Here is a 19,483-nt window from a genome sequence, read left to right as displayed (position 1 = left end):
TAATAAATTTATTGTTTGAAAAAAATGAGCTCTATAAGAATTTTATGCGGACATAAAAGCAATTAAGAAAACCCTTAGCTGATCTGCTTTTAGTCGACTTTGACAAAGCAAGGAAAAGCTGTTAAAATCATAACTTTTCTTTAAATGATCTTTAAAGATGTTGAAATGCAGTGTTTCTAGGTTTTGGTTAGAAATGTGGGTTGTTAATTATGTGCTACAAATTAACCTGATCCAAATTGTGAAGTTCTTTTGGGAAGTAACTAAAAATTTTGCTTATAATTTCAGAGGTATTTGGCTATAGAATTTTTAATATAATTGTTCAGTTTTTCTTGATATTTCCCTTTTATAATGAAATTTTGCTTATATTATATTGATATAAATTCACTGAGAACTTTTCTTTTCTTAGGCATTAACGATACCTGAAATATTAAGTGGTCAAAATGTAGTTTGTTCTGCAGAAACTGGTAGTGGAAAAACAGTTGCTTACTTAGTTCCACTTTTTCAACGTCTCTTATTGAGTAAAATACGTGACATGGGTGAACATCCTGCCAATTCCCCCAGTGTTTTGATATTATGTCCAGGAAGAGAGTTAGCAGAGCAAATAGCAGTAAGTATCAGTGTTTACTTTTGCACAAATCTCATGTTAGACTATCAAGAAAAGCTCCATTTTTGTTATCTTCAAATAAGTTGGCGCCTCCATAGCCAGGTGGGCAGGAGCAGCAATGCATAGCACACACTTCTTGATTAGACCGGGGTTCAAGCCCATGACCACCAAATACGGAGGATGCGGAAAGGTCAGGGAATGACCACCGCATATCCCCAGAGCAATATGGCCTTAGTTGCTAATGCTCCTAAAAAAAAAAAAAAACAAATCAAATTAGTTGAGTCGATCATTGACTCTTCTCTTCATTTGCATGCAAAGATTGATAGATTATACACGTGTGATATTTTGTTATGATTTGTTCTTTTTCTCTGAATTGTGATATTTCATATCCATTTACAGTATCTCTCTTGATTGATTCCATGAAAATAGTGCTGAGTGAATCAGTGCTAATCAAGGGAGCTTCTTCAGTAAGAAATAATGTAAACTATGCTGAGTGTACTGACTAGTGCTGCTGGCTAATTTCTAAGGTAAAATCTTCCTGTACAGAAATATTAAATATAACGTTTCATTTAATACTTTTAACACATTGATAGAATTTTGTAACATCAGTGGATGTTTGGGAGAATCAGAATTCTCCCCCCTCCAAAAAACAATTGAATGCTCATAGTCATTGTTCCCTCTCTAATTTTTTGAAACTCCTTGTAGCTTGTCACACTTATAAGCATCAGTGGTGAGGAGTTGATTGCAAAAAACAAAAAAAAAAAGTTGTATTTGTTGCAATATTTGCTAGCTTTCCATTCATCCCTTTCTGTTTGCACTGTTATGCCTGAGAAAAACTGATTGAGTTGATGTTAAAGGTTATCTTTTCTGGACTGTCACATTTCAGTACTAGTTCTTTTCGTTTCTTTACATTTCAGCTAGTTCTTTTAATTTTTTCATTTTGCAGATCTGCTAAATATACAGTCCTCTATATGTTTTCATCACCTTTATTAACAAAACATCCTTCTAAATGTCATCAGTAATAGTTCCCTGCTTACCAAGACCAAGTTTCTGTTTTTTTATTGTTTCAGTACAACAATAACATCAATATTTTATAATAGTTTTATAAGAATAAGAAGTTTAAACTATAATGTTATGAAAATGAAAGAATGAGTCATAATTAATTGCTGAGAAAAAGAACACTAATAAACCACATGGCTGTCTATAAAGTAAATTTACTTTGAAGTGATTGTTTTGAATAATGTCATCAGGCCTAAAACAAAATCCAGAAATGTTGCCATTGTTAAGTAGATATATTGTGGTGAGTTAGTACCCTGTAAATCAATTATCACAATAAATTCACTTTATAGTTATTCATGTGGTTTATTTGGCACTGTGAGCATTGACAACATTACTGTGTTCTGTTTTGAATAATGTCAAACCTAAAACAGAATCCAAAAACATTGCATATTGTGGTTAGTATACTGTAAATCACTTAGCACAATAAATTCACTTTTTAACTATTCACATTTTTTTTATTATTGTTTGTATATTTTTACAGTTATTGAATTTGAATAACCATGACCTTTTTTCCAACACATAGTGTCATAATTATTTTATCTGCACAGTGAGACAGAGTATATTAGTTTGTTGTGCCTCTATTCAATACCATGTGGTGAATAATAGTGTGCTATTCTGTCAGTTTGTTATACTGTGATAATGAAAGTATATAAATTGTATTTAAACCTTGCAAGTATCTTAGAAAATGGTCAGCAAGTATGATTCGATCTGTTCTGTGTACCCTAGTGAAGAAACTGACTCCAGAATTTAATAATGTTTCATATTTTCTCATTTTCATATCATTTGGATAATGTTTCATTATTTTCTCCTTTTCATATCATTGGGTAATGTTTCATATTTTATCATGTGCCATTTCTTAATGTTTATTAAGGGTTACTGTTTGAAGGAAAACATGAACAGAATCAAGTGTAGGTCCCAGGATTCTTTTGATCCCATGCTTCTCTGTTATTATATACATATTTTTACAGTGCTCGGTGTATTGACTGGAAATATTTTTTTAGATGAAAATATTTATACATAGCTGCACTAAACTTTTAATAATAAGATTTCTGAATACCCATGTGGCCATTTAACATTAGATTGTCTTGAAAAACAACTAGTGAAAATATCTTCATATAATTGCCATAAATTTTTATTTATATATTTAGTACTGTTATTTTTATTCTAGGATGTTGCTCAGAAAATAGGGGTGTGTTGTGGTATTAATGTTAAATTAATTTTAGGAGGGCAAGGAACAAAGGTAAGCATTTTTGTCATCCTTTATATAAAATGTTTACTACTAACATCTTTCTTCCCAAGAATGAGTCTTTCAGGGGCAGCTATGTGTTGGAAAGAAAAATAGCTTTAAATTTAATTCACCACACATTCTGGTATTGGTATTATTATCAATGGTAGGAAGCAAAATGATAGTGTTTTTCTTACATTAAGTGGTAAAGAACTAAGTTACTAAAAATAATCACAAAATTCATTTGGAACAGCGGATGATGGTCAATTGCACAAACTGCTCACCATGTATGGTGGAATGAAACTAAAACCAGAAAATGTTTAATATGATCCTGATCTGCACATATATACCCACAACTTAGCAAGCACTATTATTGCAACTTTTTGCTTCTGCACCACTTTTCTACTAGCTCACTAAATGCACCCAGGATTGTGTTATTAACGTGAATGTACTTTCTCTGCTAATCACTTCGCCAAGCTTTTTGATTCTTTTTAGAGACTTGGTCTTTCCTGTCCTCTCTGGTAGCTTAGTTCACATACCACATCACCACCTGCCACTTGTTTGGAGAAGCCTGGGTTCCACTCCCATCAGTGACTGGAGGAATTTATAAAATTCTCTTCAAAAAAAGCAATTAGCTAACTACAATATTTGCCTGAGATTGTACAGGTAGTTCTTGACTTAAGAGTTAATTCGTTCTTGGTGCACACTCGTAAAGCACACATTACATCTATGGGAAAAGAATTCTTTTCCCATAGATGTAATGTTAAAAACAGGGGTTATGTTCTCAACAATCAAATTTGACCATAGCAGTGTTAAATAAAAGTGTCAACAAAATAGTTTATGCTTAAACAATGGTTTATTTATCCAAATAAATGAAAACATAGTCTTTAAAATCATCAAGAAAATTATAATAATAAAGAAATTATTTATGTCATACAAATGTTAAAGAATGTTTATTCTTCTTCATCATCACCGTATAATTAGTATAATTAGATCATGTTTGCTTATGAACTCATATTTTGTTTCCAATGTTATTCCTCTTCGCTGTTTCTTTTTATTAGCATCACTCTCCGTAGTATTACTTTGCTTTGGCATACTGTACAGTATTAATAAGCGGGATAAATTTTAAATAAGATGAGACAGCAGAAATGAAGAGCAACATAACCACTCTTTGTAACATCAGTTTGGTAACTGCTTTATGTTATGAGTCAGTGCGATGCTCTCATCTGCCTGAATAAACAAACGAATGTATAATAAAAAAAAAAACCTATGCGTAGCTATACAATACTAAGTCTGAGTGGGTGGCACAGTGGTATCATCACTGTCCTCCCCACACCGGGTGGAAAACGCCCGAGTTCGAATCCTGTCGATGTGAGGATCTTTAATGGGCTTTTTTCACTCTGTGACTGAGTTAGTCGGTCTCAGGTGTAGATAGCAAGGTTTATCCCTTCGTCCAGCAAGACAGGCAGATTGATCGTATAACACACACTCAATTTACAGACATAATACACAATGCAAGGCAGATGAATAAAAAATATTCGGGTGGCCTAATATAATAGTTTGGTTTTTATACAATACTAAGTAGTACTATAGTATTGTACAGCTACGCATATGGCTTGAAATTCCGTTATGAATGTTTAACATTTATTTATTGCAATTAATGTTCATATTTTCGATTTTGGTGAGACTTGAAAAAAAGAACTCGTAAAGCGGGAACTGCCTGTAGTTACCCAGTCTTCAACAGAGGGAACAGGGTATCCCTCTGCCTAAGATTGACAGTTACTCTGGTTTTTAGCCCTCACAGTATGCAAATTGGCCTGTGAACACATATTTCTACAGAAAAAACATAATTTAGCAAAACTTAATTAGGGGACTTAATATTGGTTACAGTATGCTGGTCAGTTATCACACTCACAGTATTATTAGTGTTTTCTTACCACATAATGTGAGTAAAAAGTTGTTGTTTCTTTTCGTATGTTGATAACGATACATACAGGCGTTGGAATGTATGATGCATTAAATTTAGTTATTTTCCTTCCAATGTGTAGTAATTGCATCTTCCTTCTATACAACATCTTTCTCACCATTTCTATGATGAAAATAAGAGAAAATAGGAAGGATATTTCCTGTCAGTGCATGACTTTTTATTATCCTTGGAATGCCATATTTTATCTTTGATATATATTTATTAATATGCATGTAATAGATTCCCTAGGCATTTATTTATTCATTGTCTAATGAACTTAAAAAGAGTTTGTGCTCCTATTTTATAAATAGGACAAGGAAAAGATAGGCTCCCTTGGTTTTACAGAACAGATAAACAGATCTTCCTTTGGTGTGTGGGCAGGTATCTTCTGATAATTTAAATCAAAAGATGCAGAATATTGCATGGTGGTTAAAAATTTTATAAGGTTTATACATGTACTTTATAGATTGAATGAGGAAAGGACAAAGACTATTGCATCGTAATACTGTATTTATCTCTTAAATTGTGTTACTACTACCATCAGTGTTGTGCTACAAATAAGTGGCAGTCATCTTAAGAGAAGTGCATAGTCCCTATCTGTAATGTGTTCATTTAAAATCTTTCTATTTTAAGGTTGCATTGATGCTTTTTCTTTTTAATTTTCAAGATTTAATTGTAAGCTGATAAGGTATTAACATTTTTAATAAAAAAAAAAGGGATCTTACAGAATTATTTCAGGATTTTTTTTTTGCTAGGTTATTTAAGGAAGAAATCTGGAGAACTATAAGCAACTTAGCAGTGAATACTGTTATGTTGTATTGAAAGGAATTACAGAACATCCTGGCTCATAATAACTGCAATGGAATACACCAACCATATATGACTGAAACTTTATTAACATAAATTAAAATATAATAAAATGAAATAAGATAGGATAAAATTTGTAAAAATAAAATACACTAACAACTGTAGTATTAAAAGCGATAAAATGATAGATAAAATTAAAATATACAAAATATTACAAATTAAAAGCAGTAAAAGAACCGTAGCTTTCCAAGATGACTGCCTCCTTTATCAACAGTAAAACTTCACTGTCACAGCACATCCTTAAATAACATCAGCAGGATCATGGCTCACAGCATATGTTACTGTAGGAGCATGTTCAAAATTAACATCTTGGTTAACTCTGAACTTGTGAAGCGTGGTCTGTGAGATCGCACCAGGTTTTTTTCTATCATCTTCTCTCTTCCCCTGTTTTAAATGAGTTGAATTTTTTTGTTTTTCTCTGATTTGAGGCTGTAGGAACCTTGAAGATTTAGTTTCCCTTATGTTAAGTCCAAAGGTGTGTTGTTACAGTCTGGTGAATTCCATGTGTGGTTCCATCTTGCTGGTGCTCACAAATGTATACCAAATGTACATCCATGAACCTTTTTCTCAAAAGCTCAATATTTTTTTACAATTAAGGTTGGATTTGTTAACCTACAACAATGCAAGAATGGAAATGTATATTCTTAAAAGAAGGTGGAAACTGGAACTAAGTTTGATATGTTTTAAGAGGACATTAACTAATGAAACTGTGTACAACTTTGTTCCCAAAAGTTCCAGGACTGATCTTATAAAAAAAAAAATCGTGGAAGGTATTTATAATCAATGACTTTCCTCCTGAAATTAGTCCACCTCTGCATAATTGCAATGTTACCAGTATTTCTGGGGGTTGTTGAAGCAAATTTGAAAGTCATTTTAGGGAATATTGTTCATATTCATACTCTGTCATGGCTGCTTGAATGTGTGTAATGTACTCATAGCAGGCCTTCTAGCAATGGCCTCATATGACTCTTTTGAGCTGTGTACTGCTGGATGTGCACATGCATTATCAATCAAGAGCAACCATTTCTTGATTTCCACATCTCAAGGTGGTGGTGACAAATATTCGTGGGTATACATTGTAGAATTCTCTTGATTAACAGTTATGCCTACAAGGACAAACACCTTGTACACAATCCCTTCAGTATTGAAAAACTAGTTAAGAGAGATTTCACTTTTGGCTTTAGCACAAACTTTGTTTTTGAGAGAGGTGATAGGACTCGACTCTGTTGCTTCATTGAAAGGTCACCTTGGAAGCACCAACTTTCATCTCCATCAGTAATGGAAGTGTTGTTATTAAGTGAAGTTTGCAGCAGGTTAACACAAATTTCAGACAGAGTTTCCTTTTGTTCTGGTGTAAGGCTATGATGAAGCAGTTTTTCTTTGTTCCAAAGCCTCAGAATTCAGTGACAACTTTTTTTGCATATGTTTGAAGTCACTTGCTAGCATCAGAACTGCTACTAGCAAGTCATGTCAGAAAAATTCCTAGATCCTGTTGATGTTTTCTCTGAACATGTAGAGAAAGGGCAGTCTGCTTGAGATCATTTTTGCCACTTCTCTATCTGTCACGAAAATGACCATATCACAAGATTTACACAAGACTATAACTGATTAGTCCTTTGCATCAGGGAAAAACCTTACCAATCTGCAGTGAAACAAATGATTTTACAAGGGAAACCTCCTCAACAGAATATTTGAAACAGCAGAATACAGCTTAATAATATTCTAAGATTTCAACAGAACTTGGTTGTAAAGAAGCACTGAAAATAATTAAAACAGCATTTGATATGGGAACTGAATCCAGGTATTGAATCAGTGTCATAAAAACACAAGTCTGCATTAAGTACTACAAAATGAGTTATTTAGAATTAAAGTTTAAAGTTACACAAAGGCTTAGGTTGGCAACAGGTTTTTTGCTGCATTCTTGAGAGGTGTAAAAGAACTATATTAACTACTGTACCTACTCTCCTTATCACTTGCTGCACCAAATGATAGGTCAGTAGACACTAATACCTGCCCCCACCAGTTGTAAGCGTTCTTATATTTGTTTGTATAACATTTCAATTTGTGTAACATTATGTATTCTTTTAAACATTAAATAGTTATTTTAGCCTCTGGAGAAGGTAGTGAGGAAGCTGCTATAATATTAATGCTTTGTACAAATTTAATTGAATCATTTTGTAGATGGTTACCAGAGTTATTTTTTACTCAGGAATATAAATAAGACACTAGAAGTTGCAAAAGCCTTCATTCATCTGCTAAAAACTAGTACATAATGGCTTATAAACTAATTTTCTTAATAAGTACATGAAGAATTAAATGTGCTTAGCTATTTTAAAAATTTTTTGATGAAGCTTGCAATAATTATCCTCTTCCTTTAGTTAAATTCCCAACTAGTCTGAATTTTGTTCCTGTTTATGACAGAGGCTGCTGATGAATCCTACCTTCCAATACAATATTGATATGGTTATATCTACCCTTGGAGTAATTAAAAAATTAGCATCAACAAGTAAGTAAAATGAAGTTCTTTATTTTGTACATTTTCTTATATTTTTGTGGGATCTGATATGGCTTGTAAATTTCTTGTAATGAGGAAACTCAGAAAATGTCATTCATAATAGATATAATGTGTTTTAAGTATATTATACTAAAAATACTTGTGTGTGTTAAGTATATCTGTCCTTGCTATGTTTTTACAAAACATATCAAGGACAGATACTCATACATTACTAAACTTTGTTTTTGTAAAAACATAGCAAGTTTATGTCAAATTTTGCCTTGAATGCTGTGTTTTTTTGCAGAAAAGGATGCCAAATGAAAACTTTGTGAATTTACTAGTATAATATGAACTATTATATTTCATCAGTATGTGAGAAACTTTTTTAATGTAACATAGTTCCTCTCTCTCTGAGGCAGACCAAGGTTTATGTCACAGAGAAAACCAACATATGTCATAATAGCAGGATGCTTTACAGACTATACTGCATGTCATCCTGGATGAAACTTATTGTTTAAGAAATGGTTGTTGTGAGGTAGATGGAGATATGAAAAGTCTCTCTGCAAGATGACTGTAGTCTGATCAGCCCTGGTTCAAAGAATAGGACAATTGGAATCAGTAACAGATGGAAATACATCCGCTTTATAGATGGTTCAAGATTTCAGCATATAAACTGATTTTTCACAGAGTTTCATACGGAAAGAATGAAGAAGTCACTATGGCGAAGGACTGATATAGAGGTGGCGGGATGGTTTTTGTGACATGGGAGCCATTATTTCTGTGGTTGAAGAAGCATCAATACCATATTGAGTAGTAATTTAATATGCTCTGAGTATAAGCATGAGATTCTCAAATCTTATTTTCCCTTTTCATGGCATGGTTATGCCATATCACATATCTAGCAGAAGTGAGAGTGTATCATATGTAGACTGGCCTGTTCAGTATTCCTGATTTTAATTCTATAGAACTTGCCTGGAATGCCCTAGGAAAATGTGTTGCATCTGCTTCTGTCCTCTCCAACCTCAACCATCTCCAATGAACTTTGATATGCTGTTATTTAAGAGTGAAGATATGATCTTCATTTTTAATTGATTGTTCTTAACATCCCCAAATTGAAATTTTGCATTTCATATGTTGCTGTTCATTCTCATATGCTTATTGCTGAATATTTTTTTTTTTTTTTTTTGTCAAAAATTGTAAAAACCATGCACTTTTTTTATGTTGATTATACATGACTTATGCAATTTTAAAAATGGTTTATTGAGTCCCTGAAGTATGAATTAAGCAAATGACTTAAACTTGTTTCCTACCAAAATGCAAGCCCAATATACTAAATAATATTGCATTCTTGTTGATGTTTCAGATCCAGTTTTAGGTATTTTATCAAGTTGAGGAGACTTGTTATTATTAGAATGTCTTAACATGAGGGAATTTAGTTTTCCAGATATTGATTGGAACTTGTGGGTTGGGAACTCACTCAGTAACAGAACATTTCCGTGTGTGCTAGATTGCTGCTTACCATACTAAAATATAACAGAGGCTACAAGAGAAGGCAATATTTTTGGTTTGAGATAATAATAATAATACAACATATCCAGTAGAGACAATAATTATATTTTTAATAACTAAGATTAATTCATAGCTTTCAGGGTAAATGAACTCCCTTCTTCAGCAAGTGAATAAATGCATACAGAATACTAACAAAATACAGATGTTAGAGATAGAATAAAATAAATACTAAATGAATTGTGCTTGCTCAGATGTGCACATGGTCGCGAGATTGTGCAAACATTATTCACTAGATCGGTGTTCATTGTTGGTGCACAGACGTGTATGGGATAGCTGCCAGAATTTGTTGAGTTTAAAAACTGTTGATTCAAAGATGGTGTGTAGCCTTGTACCCTTGCAGCGATTTAAGGCTTTTGGACAGCTCAATATATTTAACAATTCTAGCCAAAGGTAGTGACGGTAGTGCCGGGATTGGTTGATCACCTCATAATTCCGTCTGGGGTTGTCATGATGGGTTGACTAGAAATGTTTCTCGATTGCGGAGTGATTAATGTCACTTAGGTGAATTGATCTGTCATGCTCTGTGAGGTGATCCTGAAGGTGTCTTGAGCTCTCCCCTATATAGCAATTGCCACAATCATGGCAAGTTACACGGTATACTGTTCCACTACGTAAGAGAGGAGCAATGGGAGTGTTTATGTTCGAGACCAAAGCACGTAAGCTCCTACCAGGGAGTTGTATGTATTTCATGCGGTACTCGCATGTTTAGTCTCTAGAGCAAAGTTTCTGGCATCCCCCTCCCCCCATACTTCTCCTTCAACCCATGCATGGTACTAAGTACTATAGGTTTTGATACCTTTCGTGTTTGGGGGTTTCATAAAAAAAAAAAAAAAGAAAAAAAAAAGGATCTTAGAGATCTGGTGGTTGTTGTTATTTGGTTTTTAGGAGCATTAGCAACTAAGGCCATATTGCTCCGGGGATATGTGGTGGTCACGGGCTTGAACCCCGGTCTAATCAAGAAACATGTGCTACGCACTGCCGCTCCTGCCCACCTGGCTACGGAGGTGGGCGCCTCCGCAGCCAGGTGGGAAGGAGCAGCAGTGCGTAGCACATGCTTCTTGATTAGACCGGGGTTCGAGCCCGTCACCACCACATACGGAGTATGCGGAAAGGTCAAGGAATGATCACCGCATCTCCCGGAGCAATATGGCCTTAGTTGCTAATGCTCCTAAAAACCAAATAACAACAGCTACGGAGGCACCTTTAGAAATCTGGTCCGACGTTCCCGGATAGTAAGGAATGTAGGCAGTAGGCATACTGTCATGTAGGGACGACGGCCTCGGATGAGTCGCAAATTCTTGTGCTTGTATCTGTCTAATACATGGGTTTGGGTACCCACAATTGACTAGGTCAGCTTTTACTCTGGAAATCTTGGTGCGCCTAGCTTCCTCTGAGCTAGAATGGCTCCAGGTTCTAGAGAAAGAGCACGTGCAGTGCTGTTTAGATAGCAAGGGGCATGGGCTGATCTATAGTTAAACTGCCCACACCACATTGGCTTACGGTACACTGAGGTTTCCAGGCGTGGGCCCACTCGCTTCACTAGAACATCCAGGAATGGAAGGGACCCGTTCACTTCTAATTCCAAAGTAAACTGGATGAACAGCGATAAGGAGTGAGGTACTCTAACAGTGTTGACTCTGAACCACGTGGGATGATGGTAAAGATATCATCGACCTTATCTGCACGTATTGTAATCGGTACAGGCGAGCTCAGGAATATCCATTCCTCTGATTCGTCCATAGCAATGTTAGCTACGACAGAGCTGACAGGGGCACCCATAGCCGTACCGTGTATTTGTTTGTACAGAGAATCGCCAACGGTGATGACACCACCCGACAAGCATAGGTTGAGGGTAGTACAGATGTCCTCTGTAGATAGCAATGTTCTATTTGATAGGTTGTGATCATTCTCTAGAAGTCGCCTGGTACGGACAATGGCCTGTTGGATGGATAATCAAATCAAATTCTCGATTCGATTATCAGTAGTGATTCATCATCAATTAAGAATATTAAGAAAAGGAACCACAAGCTGGTAATGATCATAAAGAAATAACTAATGAAACTGTAATAAAGAAAAAAGAAAAATAACTATAAAAATAAAGAAATAACTATTGTTCAAGGGTAAAGGAAAGGATTTTGTTTTCACATGGGCAATTATAATGGCCTTAGACAGCCAACTGAATTTAATTTAAATTCTATTCAGATGGGGGACCAACTGAGGGTGTTACTAGCTGTAAATTCTAAATGGGAAGTATTCAGGGAGGTAATTGTAGGAACTACGAAGCTTTTTTGTACCAACTAAGATACTTTCAAAGCTTAGACCTAAATGGATGTCAGATGAACTGATGAGACTAGTAACAGAGTAGAAAAATACATGAATCCATATAAATTATCAGGGGATACAGAAACATATAGTAAGTACAAACTAGCCTGGAATCAAATAACTTAGAGTTAGGCATGCTAAGGCAGGTTATGAGAAGCCATTGACTAAGAATGCAAAAAAAAAAAAAAAAGTAGGAAGGAATTCTTTGCTTATGGTAATACTAGAAGGAAATAGGACCACATTGGTGCACTGCATATGAATGGCATAGCTATTGATGGTCCCATGCTTTGTTGACAATATAAATATTTATATTGTCATATAGATTCACACATGACATTTTTAGAGGAGGTACTAGAACATACCTAATTCTAATTGAGAGTTAAATTGTTTTAAGATAATTGGAAGGAAAGTGGAAGAGAAATTGTTTGGAGCTACAAGTAAATAAGACAGCACCTTGGGCTGATGGAATCTATCCAGTTATATTAAAAGAAACAGCAAGAGTTAAGTAGAGCTTTAGTTATAATAATGAGAGCATCTGTGATTTCAGGGAATGTCCCCCATAGACTGGAGATGTGGAAATGCTTTGCCTATTCACAAGGGTGGTTCAAAGGGTAAAGTGTGTAACTACAGACCTATAAGTTTGACTTCTGTTCTGGGGAAAATAATGGAGGCAACAATTGAAGAAGTAATACAAAATCAACTTGAGGAATGGAGCGATGGGTTGTCAAAAAGGAACTGGATGCAAAGAATAATTTTGATTCGAGTATTTAGATTATTAGCCTTTGATACTGTTCCATATGAATAACTGTTGTATAAAGGAAGGCAAGTTACTATCATAGAAGATGGAATGATCAAGCAGTAGGGGATAAAGGATAGTTATAAATATCTGCTACCCTTCGTGGATAATGTTATTAGTAAGGTACCATATTCTTTGGTGTTAGGTTCTTTCCCATTTGTAATACCTATTAATGATGGTGATGTTATTTCAAGTTTTATGTCTAAGTTTTATTATGATACAAAGGTAGGCAGGAATGTCAAGCCCATTTATGGATTTTAGTAATATTAGTAATGAAGATCTTTAGTCAAACTGTATGTTGATTTTTAATATTTATGTTTGCATTCATGTTGATTTTTCTGCATCCTCTGTAGATCCCAATTCCAAGAAATTTTTAACAGCATGTCTTTTGCTTGACACCATTTTTTTTAAATTAATTATAATGGAATCTATAGAAAAATATTATTTTATACCCCTTTAGCAGATTAATTTCCATTTGTTTATGTAATACAAATTTTTGTAGAATAATAACTTTAAATAGATGTGTAAATTAATAGGAAACTTTTATTTATTTTTTTAACAAATAAAACTTTTTTATTTTTGTTCTTTATAGGGATATATGATCTCAGATATGTTCAACATGTTGTAATTGATGAAGCTGACACAATGCTAGATGATAGTTTTTCAAACATTTTGAGTGAATTTCTCAGAAGAATCATGGTAAGTGTTTTGGTATAAAAACAATTTTATACCAAAGTGGCTCTTAAACTTTTTGCTATGATTACAGAACCCTTTTAATATGATTTTGCAGAGTAATTAATTTTATTTATGCAATGCATTATATTTCAGGTGCAAACATCTTAGCAAATAGTAATAATTCATGGTTTATTAAAAAAAAAAAAAAAAAGAAAGCAACAACTTTTATATAAGGACCAAAAGCATGTTGTTTCTGTGCATCTCTCATGTTTTCATTCATTTATCCAATCAGTGCATAGCAAAAACCACCATATTCAGTGTTTCAACATATGGTATCTGGATATCATGTATAATATGTATTAAAAAAAATAATAATTAATGCTGACTTTATATTGTTCAGATTTTAATTAAATTTGGGAAGGCTCAAAAAAATTGTTCCTAATGAGCCACTGAGAGTTTAGTTACCTTTGGATGGATGAATGGATAAAGAAATAATAATTGCTGGTTTTGTATTGGTCTGAGTTTCATGAAATTTGGGATTACCCTATACGTCTCTTGAACAGAGCCAAGTATAAAATTTCATGAAAATCCATCCACTGGGAGTGAGTTAATGTATATGGACCGATGGATGGACAAAGAAATTTTTCTGGGGCTTTTTTTGAAGGGGGCAACACAAATCTGGCAATTTCTGTCCTCATTTTTAATGAAATTTGAATGGCTCAACAATTTTTTTAAGAGCCAAATATAAAATGTATCCATCCACTAGGAACTGAGTTGTGATATGCAGATGAGTGGATAGGTGAAGACAATACACCTAATACAGATGATATGTATTGTTGTTTGATTCTTATTAATACAAACTTTTAAAATGATTAGGACAGTGAAACAAAATTTGAATAAGAAATACCATAAATGGCTGTTATATGGTTCTAAAGAACCGTATAACAGCCTATCTACCACCCTCCCTCTACATGCAGTTACAAAACAGTATTATAATAGCATGTTGAAGTGAACAAGTTTAAAAATTTATTACATGGGCTATGTTAATGATACACTGAGATATGTTATTTTAAGGAAACTTATCACATGAAAATTATGAACAATCAAACTTTTTGTGATAGGGAGGGTATATTAGGTACCAATATACTTTTACATATCCATTGCTGGTAAGATATCTGATAAATATGTTTTGTATCTTTTCAAGTTAGTCTATGAGCTTAGAAGTATAAAGGTTTTTTATATTTGGGCAGAAAATTCAGTCTTCAGAAGTATTAAAGTTTTAAAAAGAACCAGAAATCTGGAATTGTAGAAGTGAAAGGTGTTCTTGGGTTCAGTTAAGAATATCATAACAAATTTGAGGGATTGACTTTAATGCCATTTTCAGTGGTCCTGGTAACAAAAACAGTTAAATACTTACTGTCAAATTCCAGTGTAACTGGTAGAGTTGAGTGATAAGAAAATTTAGCATCACCTGTGAACATATATATCTGTACCTTATTGTCAGTGTTAGTATTTCCAGGGTATATAAAGATAATGAGAAGTAGTGGCCCGGGTGAGGAACTTTGTGTGGCCCCCACATTGGCAGTTAAATGTAAAGAAATGGCTCCCTGAAATGCAACTGCCTTCTGTTACTGATGTAACTCATAAACCAGAATAAGACATGCTGAAACCAGAAAAAGGCATGTGCTATATTGAAGATTACATCAACCTGCCCACCCTTGTCTACTGTTTCAGATATAAATTGCAGTGTACAGCTAGGTTTTTTGTGACATATCTGCTTATTAACAGAATGTAGTGTAAATTTGTGCATGCTTTTATTGTATCAAATTATAAAGTCTTTTAAATATTCTTGGGCAGTCTTCCAAAATTTTTTTTTTTTTTCCAGTTTCAGGATTCATGCACAGATGGAAAAGGTAATGGAGCTCAGTTGATTCTAGTTGGTGCTACTTTTCCTAAAACTATCCAGGAAGTGATGGTACCCTTCGTCGATGTTAACTCTCTTAAGAAAGTATCCACATCTTTTCTTCATCGTGTTATGCCTCATGTTCCCCAGAAGTTTTTACGAACATTATATTCTCATAAGGCAGGTGTGTTATCAAAAATTATGTGAAGCACAATGTCAGAATTGCTAAGCAATATAATGTGGCTAGAATAAATGTTTCTATTTTTAGAAGCTGATATTTTTATAAATTAGATGGTTATTCTAAAAATTAAACTGATTTGTGTAATTCATCTTCATTGCTGTCATATTCTGTATTTTAGTTCTCTGATTCAAATCATTAACCTAAATGTGATTGTAGTTTTTCTTTTAAGTCACACAGAAAATCTTATTAATTTTGTTAATTTCTATCAAAGTACTGATGTGGCTAGTTGAATTAGTGATAAAATGCATTTAATATTACAAAATAATTTATTATACATAGTACATTCAAAAAGTTCCTGGAATTGCACACTGGTATTTAAATGTTGCACTATAGCTGTGAGGTTTTGTGAGACATTGACCTTGGTGTGCATGCATGTCACGTGGGAACTCACTTGACCACTTCACTTGTGTGTGTGTGTCACAGCTGATTGATTGCAGAATTTTGCAGTTTGAACAGTGTGCTATCATCAAGTTCTTTTTTGAACTTGGGAAGAGCGCTACAGAGATGTTGCAGGCATTACAGAAAGATTATGGAGATGATGCTTTGAAGAAAACAGCAGTTTACAAGTGGTTTAATCCATTCAAAAATGGACAGGAAGATGAACCTCACAGTGGATGTCCCTCAATGTCACAAAATGACGAAAATGTCACAAAAGTGAAGAAACTTGTTCGAAGCGATAGGCAAATGACTGTTGTTGATATTGCTCATGAAGTTGGACTGCCTGTAGGCTCAGTACACATAATCTTGATATAAGGTTTAGGGATGCATTGTATATGTGCAAAGTTTGTTCCACACTTGCTGTTGGGTGATCACATGGTCTGCAGGAAAGCCATCATGGTTCCTGGCTGGGGGGGGGGAATTACAGTCATGCCACAGCCTCCCTATTCCCCCAACCTCCCTCTGACTTCTGGCTGTTCCCTAAGCTGCAGAGGGAGTTTTGGGGTCATCATTTCACTACAGTGGATGACATCAAAGAAAACAGCAGATCTGCCTTATGTATACTAAAAAAACTTGATTTTTAAAGAATGTTTCAAAGCTTGGGAAGACCGGGGGAGCAAGTGTGTGTGTGTGCAGAAGGAAGGTACTTTGAAGATGATTAAGTTAGTAAGCCCAACTATTCACCCAGTAAACTTTTATACTAAATTCTGGAAACTTTTTGAATGTACCTTATACACTATTCCACAAGAACATATATTTATGAGATACATTCAAAAAGTTTTATGCTTATTTTATTTTTTGGAAGTGGATGTTTGAATACTAAATTTGCAGATAACAGGACAGTTGTCTTTTTTCATATTTGGGAATGTTTCCTGATAATTACAACAACTTTTCTTGATATTACAAGACATTGGTGTGAGGTCTTTTAGGATAAGAATGCAACTTCAATGTGGATAAAAATTAACAACAGGTTGTTATCAAATTTGTGGTGCTCCTAGGAAGAGGAGCTGCAGAAACACAAATAGCTACAAGTGATAGGACAGATAAATCTTAGTGACAGCACCATTTTAAAGGTGGACATATAAAGAGGGTCAAGCATTTACTTAAGATGACTAATGGACAAGGAGGTCAAAGACAAGAATGACTGAACTCTGTTAAAAAGTCTGTGAATTTGTGATGGAAGACTTGTAGCTGCCAAGGAGGAAGCAGTACATTTTTCCATCAAATAAAATTCATATGCTTTACTGCATTTGATTTTTGATCATGGGGATCATTCTATTCCCACTTAAGACTGAGACCAGTTGCGTTGTTCCCTGTATTTAATATGAATTACACTTTCACTGCAGATGAAACTGGTGCCTCCGTAGCCAGATGGGCAGGAGCAGCAGTGCGTAGCATACGCTTCTTGATTAGACCGGGGTTCGAGCCCAGGAGCCACCAAATATGGAGGATACAGAAAGTTCAGGGAATGACCACCGCATATCCCTGGAGCAATATGGCCTTAGTTGCTAATGCTCCTAAAAACCAAATAACAGCAGATGAAACTTTATTTTATAGTGTAAAATAAGCCAGTTTCCTTTTGCAATAGGGAAATACAAATCTTACTAGATGTTTCAAAGGTGTTAAGCCATGCCAGTACAGAGCCATATCATCCATTCATCAGAAACATGGATGACAAGCAAACATTTTTGAGACTGGCTTTTATTTTTTGAAAGGATTATAGTATGTTATCATCACATCTTGCTTCTGAGAAAAGTTGCTTGACATACATTTGTGACACACAGTTCAGGTCTCAGTCTGAAATATGTAGAAATTTTGTTTCTACTGGAAAACATTTCTATAAGCTACCTTCTTAAAAAAAGTTTTTCTTTCAGTAGACTAAGCATTAACTTGCACACTAGTAATAAACTAATCATCTGATGATACAAAACATGATTTACTAATGCAGGCTCTATGCATAGCTTTTTGTCATTGCATGCATGCCCCCACAGTGAGAGAAAGAATGATGATGAATGCACCTCCAAATAAGACTCATGTTGTAGAATAAAAAAAATTGAACTATTCTTAAGGAATAATTTACAGTGAGGTGTGCACCTTTATCAGTTTTTGTGATATTTTGTTTTTAATAATGTATATTTGTTGTTTTTCTCATATCAGCTAAATTAAGAAATATATTAATTTTCTCATATCAGCTAAATTAATTCAACATATCGAACAAAACTAAACTAAATGGTTTCTTAGCCCATTTATTATTTATTTAATTATTTTTGTATTTTTTATTTGATTTCTTTGACATAATCCAAGTTGAATTCTAAGTGGAAATATGGGCACATTCATAGTGCTGAATTTTTGTGTAGTTATTGATTTTGTAAACTCGAAAATGACAATCTTATCTTGTTTGAATACTTTGAATCTGTTTAAATCAAAAGGACATATTTTAGTCCTTTGAACTTCAAATTAACAAGGTTTTATCTTTACTTAACTTTGAGCAAACCCAGTTTGCTCAGAGCTATGTACAGAAAGGAGCTGTGTCCAGCATATACAATGACTTTTTGTAGCTTTCATAGCTTGAGGCTTTTGTCCTAGACTTAATCACATCTGCTTCATTTATTGCACCATCTGGCATCTCACATATTGTGGATATATCTTCTGATTGAGTGTCCACTGAGGAGACTCCAGTCAGGGTCGAATACATGGTCTGGGTAGTGGCATAGCAATATACTTCTCCATTGGAGAAGTGCTTTTTATTTAGTGTAGTGCAATATCAAGGCAACTTGTGCCAAAGTGCCTCCACAGTATGATATGGATATACTAAGTAGCAAATCTGGTTTGCTCAAAGCTAGGTACAGGAAGAGGCTATGCCTGACATGTACAAGTGTTTGCTGTAATAAAAAGAGCTTTTCTGCCAGGCAAGGCTCATTTGCTAAATCTCTACAGTAAAAGAAGTTTCATAAAAGTCTTGCTTATACTTCTTGCGTATTCATTACTTTCCAACTCTCTCGGTAATCATAATATAAAAAAAAAGACATTTTGTATACGTTGACAGGCTGGCTTCGATAAAAATTGTTTTCGTAATATACTCTTTCTGTTTACATTAACATTGGTATTTTATCAGTTGCTGCATACCTTGTATTTAGTTTCCACATAAATAGCTATGACATTTGCAGCCTTCCTCTAACTGGATTTAGTTAAGTCTATATATTAAATAAATAGAAACAAAGAGATGTTTCAAAAAGAATTTGATTTCTATATACACATGTATAGCATAAGTACAGACATTCCATTACATGTAAAAGCATAGTCTTTCACACTTCGGGTATTGTA

The 19,483-nt window shown here is 34.2% G+C and overlaps 1 protein-coding gene across 1 annotated transcript in view; it reads left to right on the top strand.

Moving 5' to 3' along the window:
- Window positions 1–19,483, top strand: part of Dbp21E2 (putative ATP-dependent RNA helicase Dbp21E2) — a 69,787-nt gene that overhangs the window by 33,492 nt on the left and 16,812 nt on the right. Inside the window, exons 5-9 of the mRNA XM_090376414.1 lie at window positions 407–607; window positions 2,832–2,903; window positions 8,143–8,227; window positions 13,495–13,601; window positions 15,463–15,664. Of these exons, the coding sequence (XP_090232540.1) occupies window positions 407–607; window positions 2,832–2,903; window positions 8,143–8,227; window positions 13,495–13,601; window positions 15,463–15,664 (667 nt within the window). The remainder of the gene's footprint in view (window positions 1–406; window positions 608–2,831; window positions 2,904–8,142; window positions 8,228–13,494; window positions 13,602–15,462; window positions 15,665–19,483) is intronic.

Source organism: Mastigoproctus giganteus, chromosome 6 (genome assembly GCF_048544385.1).
Source record: "Mastigoproctus giganteus isolate SK-2022 chromosome 6, ASM4854438v1, whole genome shotgun sequence".
Taxonomy (NCBI): domain Eukaryota; kingdom Metazoa; phylum Arthropoda; class Arachnida; order Uropygi; family Thelyphonidae; genus Mastigoproctus; species Mastigoproctus giganteus.
The sequence above is the reverse complement of the archived record's forward strand: the minus strand, read 5'-3'. Positions and strand labels throughout refer to the sequence as shown.